The 13,886-nt window shown below is 46.1% G+C and overlaps 1 protein-coding gene across 1 annotated transcript in view; it reads right to left on the reverse strand.

Moving 5' to 3' along the window:
* The window catches only part of IL20RB (interleukin 20 receptor subunit beta), a 64,272-nt gene that overhangs the window by 15,861 nt on the left and 34,525 nt on the right, over positions 1–13,886 (reverse strand). Inside the window, exon 5 of the mRNA XM_063915504.1 lies at positions 2,455–2,608. Within this exon, the coding sequence (XP_063771574.1) occupies positions 2,455–2,608 (154 nt within the window). The remainder of the gene's footprint in view (positions 1–2,454; positions 2,609–13,886) is intronic.

Here is a 13,886-nt window from a genome sequence, read left to right on the forward strand (position 1 = left end):
CGTAAACTGGCTTCGGCTCGGATTTATTATAGGGTCTGGAATTCTTACTGCACCTGGTGTGCGGCTAAGAATTATGTTGCGTACAAGTTCAGTACTGCCAAACTTTGGCTTTTCTGCAACAGGGCCTAGACTAAGGCCTTCGTCTGGCCTCCCTCAAGGTTCATATTTCAGCCTTGTCAGTTTAGTTTCAGAGAAAAATTGCAACTCTGCCTGACGTTCATACTTTCACTCAGGATGTTTTATGGATTCAACCTCCCTATGTTCCTCCTGTGGCTCCTTGGGATTTGTCGGTTGTTCTGGATGCCCTACAAGAGTCTCTGTTTGAACCTTTTGAGTCTGTGGACCTTAAATGGCTTACACTTAAGGTCTTATTTTTGCTGGCTATTGCATCTGCTAGAAGGGTTTCAGACTTGGGTGCCTTATCCTGTCGATCACCCTTTCTGATTTTTCACCGTGACCGTGCAGTTCTTAGTACTCGCCCTGGTTAGTTGCCTAAGGTGGTGTCGTCTTTCCACCTTAACCAAGAGATTGTGGTTCCAGCCTTTATCTCTCCTGGTTTGTCCTCCAAAGAACAGTCTTTGGATGTGGTACGGGCTCTCCGTATATATGTGAAGAGAACTGCCTCTCTTAGGAGATCTGATTCTCTCTTTGTCCTTTTTAGTTTTCACAAGCGTGGCTGGCCTGCGAATAAGCAGATCTTGGCCAGATGGATTAGAATGGTGATTGCACAAGCTTATGTACAGGCTGGACTTCCAGCTCCTGCTACTATCAAGGCCCATTCTACTCGGTCTGTTGGACCTTCTTGGGCGGCCCGTCGTGGTGCGTACCGAGAACAATTGTGCAAGGCGGCTACGTGGTCCTCAGTGAACATGTTCATCAGGTTCTATGCCTTTATACTTCCGCCTCCCAGGATGCTTCCTTTGGATGCCGGGTTCTTGTGCCCACTACAGTGCGTCCCCTCCCATGAGGAACTGCTTTAGGACATTCCCGATGTTATTCCCTGTGGAATACCAGTGTACCCCGCTGCAGAAAAGGAGATTTATGGTAAGACTTACCATTGTTAAATCTCATTCTGCGAGGTACACTGGATTCCACAGGGCGCCCACCCTGACGCACTTAGCTTCTTTGGGTTTGTATGGCATTAGCCGCTGGTACATTCTCCTGTCGTGAGAATGTGGTTATCTGTGGCTACTAACTACTGTCGTCTCTTTACCTGCTACTGCATTGGACTGGTTAACAAAACTGAGCTCCAGTGCCTGGAGGCTGAGATATAGAGGAGGCGGTGCTGTGCATCCTGGGAACAGTCAAAGATTTAGCCTGTTGGTGCCTCGGATCAAGATCCAACTCTACACCCGATGTTATTCCCTGTGGAATCCAGTGTACCTTGCAGAAAGGGATTTAACAATGGTATGTCTTACCATAAATCTCCTTTTTAATCAGTCACTAAAATATACTATAGAGCAATGACACAAACTCAACATAAAACACACACATACTAATAGATCAATAAACAGTATAAATCAGAAACTGCAAAATGAGTGCCCAAATCTTTAGTTAATCCTTACTGTACGGCTTAATGTAATTGTGATAGTGAAGTAACCTCAGGTCCTATTTATAAGTGACACATGAAGCTTCTTAATACATTCAAAGCCTAGAAATCCACCCATGTACAACTGGAAGGTGCAAAATGTATCCTACTACAATTAGAACTGATCTCCAGCAGCTAGGAGCAAACAGTAAGGGAATTACTGTAGGTGAAAGCTGGAACAGTCTGGACTCCGGAACGCTGGACTGGACCAGCTACCTGCAGCAATATTAACCACTGTGGAGCTCTCTTTGCATGTCTTCCTGCACCGTTTGTTGTGGGATGGGCAGAGCGCCACAGAAGAAAAAATTACTGAAGGGAGCTGGTCCGGTCCGGCGTTACAGAGTCCAGGCCGTGCTGCTACCATTCTTTCTGCCCGAGTGCAACAGCTGCGGGTCAGGAGGGGGGCTGTACATCTCCCTGCACCATTTGCTGTGTGTCATACACAGGGACATGCACAAAGCGATCCACTGTGGCACAGGTTTCTGCAGGGAGCCGGTCCTGGCTGGCGTTCCAGAGTCCAGACCGTTCCGGCTTTCACCCTTTCCCAACAGTACATCCTTTTATGGTTTGGCAATAACTGTGCACCCTCTGCACTGCTCTGTAAATCTCTGTACATCACAAACAATGCTGCTTTCCACCCAACACCTCTCCATCAGTCAGTGAAGAATTTTACTATCCAGCAAACAATACCATATTGCTCCCCAAACCCTTGCACTGGCTGGCATTTAGGTGCTCCTAAGCAAATTGAGGACGACAAAGACCACCAAATTCAATCTTGCACTCTACCTTTGTTACTGTATTTTACACATTGTAAATGATCTCCCCTCTAAATACACAAACTACACATGTCATACATGTTGTCCTACCTGGCACATGGATACACACCCGGTCGCTGCTGCTGCTGCTGTTCTTGGTGATGGGAATTGCGTAAGCAATGACCCGGGCACAATAATCGTACCCTCCCTCTACCTTGGTGACAAAAGTGGATGTGGTGTGTCTGCTTGTTTTTATACTTTTCACCTACAATATAAGAATGAGGGTAACATTTTATTTTAGATTCATGTCCTGAGGCATCTTAGCAGTCACGTGTTGACGTGTTCACTAATCTTCATTAGAAATAATATTTTTCCCCATTGAAAAAATGTAAGTTCTAAATGTTACTTCAATGCTGATTGGTTGCCATGAGCTCACTTCTCCACACTTTTCACTGTTTCATGAATAGACCCCAGAGAGAGAGATAAGTGGAGTAGTTGCCCAAAGCAGCTAATAGCACCTGTCATTTCAAAGACTGTATGGATAAATGTCAGCTAGAAGCTGATTGGTGGGGCAACTTCTCCAATTTATCTCTCTCCGAGGCTTGATACATCTCCCCCTAAATCTTAAAAACCTCTGCAATTATTAAACATGTAACAATGTCAGTGGTGGAAGTGTGAACTGCAGAGCCAGCGCAGCAATGCTGGTTTATCTGCATACAGACCCAAATCTCATCTTCTGATAGGGCTTCACCATGCATACATCAGCCCCTGCCCTCAAACTGTATCATGTGATTCTGAACTTCATCCCCGACAAATATGTAACATGTAAAGAGCACGTGTTCTGTATACAGGAGAAACAGCAGCCGCTGCACCAATGGTATGAAGCTGAGTAGGTAAAGGATAACATGTTAGGCTGAATGTAATTGCCTGTGAGTTGCCGGAGGTGCAGGACTATGGGTCTGATTCAGACCTAATCGCTGCTGTGCGTTTTCGCACAGCAGGTAATTATCTATAGTCTGCGCATGCGTATGCACCGCAATGTACACGCGCGTCGCCAGACAACAATAGGCATCGCCGAACAGCGACAAGTTGGTGCAAAATTTCAATCACACTGCCATTCATATGCTGATTGACAGGAAGAGGCCATTTGTTGGTGGTAACTGACCATTTTCTGGGAGTGTCAGGGAAAACGCAGGCGTTCCCAAGCGTTTTTAGGGAGGGTGTGAGACGTCAACTCCATACCTGATCAGCCTGTTCTCACCGCACTGCAGGAGTAAGTCCTGGGATGCGTACACACTGCACACACTGGAAAATTCATTCAATGGTGAGTGTAGTGAGAACGGATTTGCAGCTGTCCGCTGACTGAGGAATCGCACACTTGCACGGGCGACTATCTGATCGCAGGACAACAAATTTAGCAGCCCAGCGATACGGTCTGAATTAGGCCCTTTGTCGGAGGCTGCCTGATTTTTTGTAAGTCACAATCATTGACAAGGCAAAACTAGGATGGTCTTGCCTTGTAAATTATCGCTGCTTTAAAAAAACCGGCAACGCTCAGACCTCTTGTCTTGGTAGGTGCTCTCTCACAGGGAAATAGTTTTGTATTGAAAAATACAGATTAAAAAAAACATACATAATTATAAGCTTATGTACTGTCGAAGTCGAAAATATTATAGCCACACGCATCATGTGCAAACACCATACAGAGTGGCCTCCGTGCGGGTGCTTGTTCTGTCGTGCGTGCGCATACTCGCATGTGGCTCACAAAGTCCTGCGGTAGCATATGTATTTGCATGGAAAAGCCACAAAGACATATCTCATATTTAATCCACATAGTACACAATTTACACATAGGGGTATATTTACTAATGTCCCGATTTTGACCGAGATGCCGTTTTTTCTTCAAAGTGTCATCTCGGTAATTTACTAAGCAAAAATCACGGCAGTGATGAGGGCATTCGTAATATTTTGGAAGTCCTAGGAAAAAATCACGAATCAATACACCATCGGTCAAATACGCCTGCAATTTGGTAGAAATCGGGAATTTACTAAAAAGTGCAAAACCACAAACACTGCCGACAATAGCCAAACACTGCCGTGATGAAATACAAATCGTGAAAAAGTGCTAAAAAAAAACAGACCTGCTTTTTTATCCCGTGTTTGTATAGGCATGCACGGATCCATGAGATCCGTGCATGTTTTCAGTGGGAAGGGGTGGGAAATGTTATAATTTTTCACACACAAAAAATGCGTGGGGTCCCCCCTCCTAAACCAAACCAGCCTCGGGTTCTTTGAGCCGGCCCTGGTTGCAAAAATATGGGGAAAAAATTTACAGGGGTTCCCCCATATTTAAGCAACCAGCACCGGGCTCTGCGCCTGGTCCTGGTTCCAAAAATACGGGGGACAAAAAGCGTAGGGGTCCCCCGTATTTTTGAAACCAGCACCGGGCTCCACTAGCTGGACAGATAATGCCACAGCCGGGGGTCACTTTTATACAGTGCCTTGCGGCCGTGGCATCAAATATCCAACTAGTCACCCCTGGCCGGGGTACCCTGGGGGAGTGGGGACCCCTTCAATCAAGGGGTCCCCCCCAGCCACCCAAGGGCCAGGGGTGAAGCCCGAGGCTGTCCCCCCCATCCAATGGGCTGCGGATGGGGGGCTAATAGCCTTTGTTGAAAGTAATGAATATTGTTTTTAGTAGCAGTACTACAAGTCCCAGCAAGCCTCCCCCGCAAGCTGGTAATTGGAGAACCACAAGTACCAGCATGCGGCGGAAAACCGGGCCCGCTGGTACCTGTAGTACTACTACTAAAAAAATACCCCAATAAAGACATTACACACACACACCTTGAAAGTATAACTTTAATGCATACATACACACCACTATATACACATACTTACCTTATGTTCACACGAGGGTCGGTCCTCTTCTCCATGTAGAATCCATGGTGTACCTGTTGAAAAAATTCTACTCACCAAATCCAGTGTAGAGGGCTCCTCGGATAATCCATTTGTAATCCACGTACTTGTAAAAATAAAAAAACGGGACACCCGACCACGAACTGAAAGGGGCCCCATGTTTTCACATGGGACCCCTTTCCCCGAATGCCAGAAACCCCCTCTGACTGATGTCTAAGTGGGTTTCTTCAGCCAATCAGGGAGCGCCATGTTGTGGCACCCTCCTGATCGGCTGTGTGCTCCTGTACTGTCTGACAGGCGGCACACGGCAGTGTTACAATGTAGCGCCTATGCGCTCCATTGTAACCAATGGTGGGAACTTTGTGGTCAGCGGTGAGGTTACTTTCGGTCAACCGCTGACCACAAAGTTCAGGTAAGTATGTGTATATGGTGGTGTGTATGTATGCATTAAAGTTATACTTTCAAGGTGTGTGTGTAATGTCTTTATTGGGGTATTTTTTTAGTAGTAATTCTACAGGTACCAGCGGGCCCGGTTTTCCGCCGCATGCTGGTACTTGTGGTTCTCCAAGTACCAGCTTGCGGGGGCGGCTTGCTGGGACTTGTAGTACTGCTACTAAAAACAATATTCATTACTTTCAACAAAGGTTATCAGCCCCCCATCCGCAGCCCATTGGATGGGGGGGACAGCATCGGGCTTCACCCCTGGCCCTTGGGTGGCTGGGGGGGGGACCCCTTGATTGAAGGGGTCCCCACTCCCCCAGGGTACCCCGGCCAGGGGTGACTAGTTGGATATTTGATGCCACGGCCGCAAGGCACTGTATAAAAGTGACCCCCGGCTGTGGCATTATCTGTCCAGCTAGTGGAGCCCGGTGCTGGTTTCAAAAATACGGGGGACCCCTACGCTTTTTGTCCCCCGTATTTTTGGAACCAGGACCAGGCGCAGAGCCCGTTGCTGGTTGTTTAAATATGGGGGAACCCCTGTCAATTTTTTTCCCATATTTTTGCAACCAGGGCCGGCTCAAAGAGCCCGCGGCTGGTTTGGCTTAGGAGGGGGGACCCCACGCAATTTTTTTTTTAAGTTTAAACATTTTTTATTTTTTTTACAAGGTGCACAATGAAGCCCAGCACGGATCTCTCAGATCCAGCCGAGATTCATTGTATTAAAGTCGGCAGTGTTTTACAAGTCACTCACGTAAAACACTGCCTAAAAAAACGAATGACATCGATATCGGAAAAACCGAAAATGCAGAATACGGCAGCTTAGTAAATTAGTCGTAATCAATTCAAAAAGTTGCATATTTACACTTTCGATGTCATTCGTGATTGAACTTTGACCTCAAACGGGAAAATACGATTCTTAGTAAATTTACCCCATAGTCTACACACACCACACCAGCAAGTTACATTTACTTCAGAGGTATAACAACAAAGAGATTCAACTTTACAGGATATGAGAGGACAGAATTAGGTTAGGAGGTGGTGTTTGGTATCCAGCTGTACAGTATTTCAAGGGCACTATTCCGATAGCAGTTTGCAGAATGTAGCACGCTCCTGCGCACAGAATATTAATATCACACTGTATTTACTGTACTCTCGATATTCGGCGGGAACCCAGTGGAGGGCATCTGCAAGTGCACCTGGACCAGGCATCGCCCACCTATTCAAACCGACCTATGACTCCTCCTGTACAGTAAATGACCAGCCCTTTGACCTATGGGTGAAGAGATTACAGTTTCCTTTGTTTCATGATTTGGACAATTGTATAAAAGCCAAGCCTTCTGGCCGGTCAGACACATTCTCTGAAGGTCATCTATCCAGATTGACTGAGGACCGGAACCGGGCGGCGTAGGCGAACAAACGTATTTATCCATTGATTGTAGCCTTTTCTCTTATGTGATTGTATTTCTGTTGTACCCCCTTTTTGAGTAAATATTTGTTGCTGGGTTGGACCTCAACATTACATATACAATTGGTGCCACATTTCCTTTCCTGTTAGGGGTTATAAAGTGCATTCCGCCACACATGTTGCTACTTTGTGCTCACAGCGTGACGGCGTGCTTACGCAACGTGCACGCATTTGATAGGGGTTTCACACACACACTTAACGGTCGCAGTGGCCTGAACATTTGTGTATTTAAGGTATTGCTCTTTTCCTGTAAGTTAATCGAACTTAACAGTACTGTATATCCAAACCAACACTGGTAGATTAATTTATAAGTTCAAAAGGCGCAAGTACATAACACAGCAGTAATTAAAAAGCCAAAAGCAAAAAGTTTATTTACACACTTAAACAAGAGCCAAGAAACCTTGCGAGACCTCCACCTGGCTGCTAATGGGAATCTGACACCTGTAAATATTATCAGTAACCAGGGTAGGACTGGCCAAAAGGGGTACAGGAGAAAGTTCTGGTTGGCCCCACTGCATGGAACCCCCTACTCCTCCTCTAGGGATCAGGTTACAGTCTGTGCATTATCATTTTATATATGTTACCTTATACTGCATAGGACTATGGTGTAGTGGAAGTGCCATTATTTATATGGTCAATTACCATGCATGCACTAGCAGAATTTACTATCCTACAGTATATAATAAAAGACCAACTGCTCCTCACCTCTGTTATGTGCACTGGTGGCCACTGGAGGCCGCCACACAGACCAAATGAAAATGAAAGTGATCATTTAGGGAGATGTTACATTCTGCAGCTAATTATGTAAAAACACTAGTGATGTGCACCGGACATTTTTCAGGTTTTGTGTTTTGGTTTTGGATTCGGTTCCGCGGCCGTGTTTTGGATTCAGACGCGTTTTGGCAAAACCTCCCTGAAATTCGGGTGTTTTATTTTACAAAACCCCCTCAAAAACAGCTTAAATCATAGAATTTTGGGATAATTTTGATCCCATAGTATTATTAACCTCAATAACCATAATTTCCACTCATTTCCAGTCTATTCTGAACACCTCACAATATTATTTTTAGTTCTAAAATTTGCACTGAGGTTGCTGGATTAATAAGCTAAGCGACCCAGGTGGCCGACACAAACACCTGGCCCATCTAGGAGTGGCACTGCAGTGTCAGACAGGATGGCAGATTAAAAAAATTGTCCCCAAACAGCACATGATGCAAAGAAAAAAAGAGGCGCAATGAGGTAGCTGTGTGACTAAGCTAAGCGACCCAAGTGGCCGACACAAACACCTGGCCCATCTAGGAGTGGCACTGCAGTGTCAGACAGGATGGCACTTCAAAAAATAGTCCCCAAACAGCCCATGATGCAAAAAAAAATGAAAGAAAAAAAGAGGTGCAAGATGGAATTGTCCTTGGGCCCTCCCACCCACCCTTATGTTGTATAAACAGGACATGCACACTTTAACGAACCCATCATTTCAGCGACAGGGTCTGCCACACGACTGTGACTGAAATGACTGGTTGGTTTGGGCCCCCACCAAAAAAGAAGCAATTAATCTCTCCTTGCACAAACTGGCTCTACAGAGGCAAGATGTCCACCTCCTCCCCATCATCCGATTCCTCACCCCTTTCACTGTGTACATCCCCCTCCTCACAGATTATTAATTCGTCCCCACTGGAATCCACCATCTCAGGTCCCTGTGTATTTTCTGGAGGCAATTGCTGGTGAATGTCTCCACGGAGGAATTGATTATAATTCATTTTGATGAACATCATCTTCTCCACATTTTCTGGAAGTAACCTCGTACGCCGATTGCTGACAAGGTGAGTGGCTGCACTAAACACTCTTTCGGAGTACACACTGGAGGGGGGGCAATTTAGGTAAAATAAAGCCAGTTTCTGCAAGTGCCTCCAAATTGCCTCTTTTTCCTGCCAGTAAACGTACGGACTGTCTGACGTGCCAACTTGGATGCGGTCACTCATATAATCCTCCACCATTCTTTCAATGGTGACAGAATCATATGCAGTGACAGTAGACGACATGTCAGTAATCGTTGGCAGGTCCTTCAGTCCGGACCAGATGTAAGCACTCGCTCCAGACTGCCCTGCATCACCGCCAGCGGGTGGGCTCGGAATTCTTAGCCTTTTCCTCGCACCCCCAGCTGCGGGAGAATGTGAAGGAGGAGCTGTTGACGGGTCACGTTCTGCTTGACTTGACAATTTTCTCACCAGCAGGTCTTTGAACCTCTGCAGACTTGTGTCTGCCGGAAAGAGAGATAAAACGTAGGTTTTAAATCTAGGATCGAGCACGGTGGCCAAAATGTAGTGCTCTGATTTCAACAGATTGACCACCCGTGAATCCTGGTTAAGCGAATGAAGGGCTCCATCCACAAGTCCCACATGCCTAGCGGAATCGCTCTGTTTTAGCTCCTCCTTCAATGTCTCCAGCTTCTTCTGCAAAAGCCTGATGAGGGGAACGACCTGATTCAGGCTGGCAGTGTCTGAACTGACTTCACGTGTGGCAAGTTCAAAGGGTTGCAGACCCTTGCATAACGTTGAAATCATTCTCCACTGCACTTGAGTCAGGTGCATTCCCCCTCCTTTGCCTATATCGTAGGCAGATGTATAGGCTTGAATGGCCTTTTGCTGCTCCTCCATCCACTGAAGCATATAGAGGGTTGAATTCCACCTCGTTATCACCTCTTGCTTCAGATGATGGCAAGGCAGGTTCAGGAGTGTTTGCTGGTGCTCCAGTCTTCGGAACGCGGTTGCTGAATGCCGAAAGTGGCCCGCAATTTTTTCGGGCCACCGACAGCATCTCTTGCACGCCCCTGTCGTTTTTTAAATAATTCTGCACCACCAAATTCAATGTATGTGCAAAACATGGGACGTGCTGGAATTTGCCCAGATGTAATGCACGCACAATATTGGTGGCGTTGTCCGATGTCACAAATGCCCAGGAGAATCCAATAGGGGTAAGCCATTCTGCGATGATGTTCCTCAGTTTCCGTAAGAGGTTGTCAGCTGTGTGCCTCTTATGGCAAGCGGTGATACAAAGCGTAGCCTGCCTAGGAACGAGTTGGCGTTTGCGAGATGCTGCTACTGGTGCCGCTGCTGCTGTTCTTTCTGAGGGAGGCAATACATCTACCCAGTGGGCTGTCACATAGTCCTGAGTCTGCCCTGCTCCACTTGTCCACATGTCTGTGGTTAAGTGGACATTGGGTACAACTGCATTTTTTTAGGACACTGGTGACTCTTTTTCTGACGTCTGTGTACATTTTCGGTATCGCCTGCCTAGAGAAATGGAACCTAGATGGTATTTGGTACTGGGGACACAGTACCTCAATCAAGTCTCTAGTTGCCTGTGAATTAACGGTGGATACCGGACACACGTTTCTCACCGCCCAGGCTGCCAAGGCCTGAGTTATCCGCTTTGCAGCAGGATGACTACTGTGATATTTCATCTTCCTCGCAAAGGACTGTTGGACAGTCAATTGCTTACTGGAAGTAGTACAAGTGGTCTTCCGACTTCCCTTCTGGGATGACGATCGACTCCCAGCAGCTACAACAGCAGCGCCAGCAGCAGTAGGCGTTACACTCAAGGATGCATTGGAGGAATCCCAGGCAGGAGAGGACTCGTCAGACTTGCCAGTGACATGGCCTGCAGGACTATTGGCTTTCCTGGGTAAGGAGGAAATTGACACTGAGGGAGTTGGTGGTGTGGTTTGCAGGAGCTTGGTTACAAGAGGAAGGGATTTAGTGGTCAGTGGACTGCTTCCGCTGTCATCCAAAGTTTTTGAACTTGTCACTGACTTCTGATGAATGCGGTCCAGGTGACGTATAAGGGAGGATGTTCCTAGGTGGTTAATGTCCTTACCCCTACTTATTACAGCTTGACAAAGGCAACACACGGCTTGACACCAGTTGTCCGCATTTTTGTTAAAATAATTCCACACCGAAGAGGTGATTTTTTTTTGTATTTTGACCAGGCATGTCAATGGCCATATTCGTCCCACGGACAACAGGTGTCTCCCCAGGTGCCTGACTTAAACAAACCACCTCACCATCAGAATCCTCCTTGTCAATTTCCTCCCCAGCGCCAGCAACACCCATATCCTCATCCTGGTGTACTTCAACAGTGACATCTTCAATTTGGCTATCAGGAACTGGACTGCGGGTGCTCCTTCCAGCAATTGCAGGGGGCGTGCAAATGGTGGAAGGCGCAACCTCTTCCCGTCCAGTGTTGGGAAGGTTAGGCATCGCAACCGACACAATTGGACTCTCCTTAGAAGAACGCACAGTTCTTTGCTGTGCTTTTGCCATCTTAACTCTTTTAAGTTTTCTAGCAGGAGGATGAGTGCTTCCATCCTCAGGTGAAGCTGAACCACTAGCCTTGAACATAGGCCAGGGCCTCAGCCATTCCTTGCCACTCCGTGTCGTAAATAGCACATTGGCAAGTTTACGCTTCTCCTCAGACGATTTTGATTTAGATTTTTGGGTCATTTTACTGAGCTTTATTTTTTTGATTTTACATGCTCTCTACTATGACATTGTGCATCGGCCTTGGCAGACGACGTTGATGGCATTTCATCGTCTCGGCCATGACTAGTGGCAGCACCTTCAGCACGAGGTGGAAGTGGATCTTGATCTTTCCCTATTTATCCTCCACATTTTTGTTCTCCATTTTCTAATGTGTGGAATTATATGCCAGTATCAATAGCAATGGCCTACTACTATATATACTGCGCACAACTGAAATGCACCACAGGTATGGATGGATAGTATACTTGACGACACAGAGGTAGGTAGAGCAGTGGCCTTCTATACCGTACTGCTATATATTATATACTGGTGGTCAGCAAAATTATGCACTGTACTCCTACTATATACTACAATGCAGAACAGATATGGAGCATTTTTCAGGCAGAGAACGAATAATACTGGTGGTCACTGGTCAGCAAAACTCTGCACTGTACTCCTCCTATATAATACTGGTGGTCCCCAGTCCCCACAATAAAGCAGTGTGAGCACAGATATATGCAGCACACTGAGCACACATATGGAGCGTTTTTCAGGCAGAGAACGTATAATACTGGTGGTCACTGGTCAGCAAAACTCTGCACTGTACTCCTCCTATATACAGGTTGAGTCTCCCTTATCCAAAATGCTTGGGACCAGAGGTATTTTGGATATCGGATTTTTCCGTATTTTGGAATAATTGCATACCATAATGAGATATCATGGTAATAGGACCTAAGTCTAAGCACAGAATGCATTTATGTTACATTTACACCTTATACACACAGCCTGAAGGTCATTTTAGCCAATATTTTTTATAACTTTGTGCATTAAACAAAGTGTGTGTACATTCACACAATTCATTTATGTTTCATATACACCTTATATACACAGCCTAAAGGTCATTTAATACAATATTTTTAATAACTTTGTGTATTAAACAAAGTTTGTGTACATTGAGCCATCAAAAAACAAAGGTTTCACTATCTCACTCTCACTCAAAAAAGTCCGTATTTCTGAATATTTGGATATGGGATACTCAACCTGTAATACTGGTGGTCCCCAGTCCCCACAATAAAGCAGTGTGAGCACAGATATATGCAGCACACTGAGCACAGATATGGAGCGTTTTTCAGGCAGAGAACGTATAATACTGGTGGTCACTAGTCAGCAAAACTCTGCACTGTACTCCTCCTATATAATACTGGTGGTCCCCAGTCCCCACAATAAAGCAGTGTGAGCACAGATATATGCAGCACACTGAGCACACATATGGAGCGTTTTTCAGGCAGAGAACGTATAATACTACTGGTCACTGGTCAGCAAAACTCTGCACTGTACTCCTCCTATATAATTCTGGTGGTCCCCAGTCCCCACAATAAAGCAGTGTGAGCACAGATATATGCAGCACACTGAGCACAGATATGGAGCGTTTTTCAGGCAGAGAACGTATAATACTTGTGGTCACTGGTCACTGGTCAGCAAAACTCTGCACTGTACTCCTCCTATATAATACTGGTGGTCCCCAGTCCCCACAATAAAGCAGTGTGAGCACAGATATATGCAGCACACTGAGCACAGACATGGAGCGTTTTTCAGGCAGAGAACGTATAATACTGGTGGTCACTGGTCAGCAAAACTCTGCACTGTACTCCTCCTATATAATACTGCTGGTCCCCACAATAAAGCAGTGAGCACAGATATTTGCAGCCACCTGAATAAAACTGAGAGGACGCCAACCACGTCCTCTCACTATCATTTCCAATGCACGAGTGAAAAATGGCGGCGACGCGCGGCTCCTTATATAGAATCCGAATCTCGTGAGAATCCGACAGCGGGATGACGACGTTCAGGCGCGCTCGGGTTAACCGAGCAAGGCGGGAAGATTTGAATCTGTCTCGGAATCGTGTAAAATGGGTGAAGTTCGGGGGGGTTCGGATTCCGAGGAACCGAACCCGCTTATCACTAGAAAACCCTGATCTGACACTTGCTGAATATGACAGAGAGTGGGGGTAGGGGTAGATTTTAATGTGGCAGTTGCCATTTATAACTACCTTTCATATTCAAAATTGACTGAATTTTTTATCCTTTTGTTGATTTTCACTTACGGTTACATTAATCTAACACTGCTCCTCACCTCTGTGGTGCCAATGGTAGCCACTAGAGGGACAAAGACACACACACACACCCACCCTATGTACAGA

The sequence above is a fragment of the Pseudophryne corroboree genome, chromosome 4 (genome assembly GCF_028390025.1).
Source record: "Pseudophryne corroboree isolate aPseCor3 chromosome 4, aPseCor3.hap2, whole genome shotgun sequence".
NCBI classification, from domain to species: Eukaryota; Metazoa; Chordata; class Amphibia; order Anura; family Myobatrachidae; genus Pseudophryne; species Pseudophryne corroboree.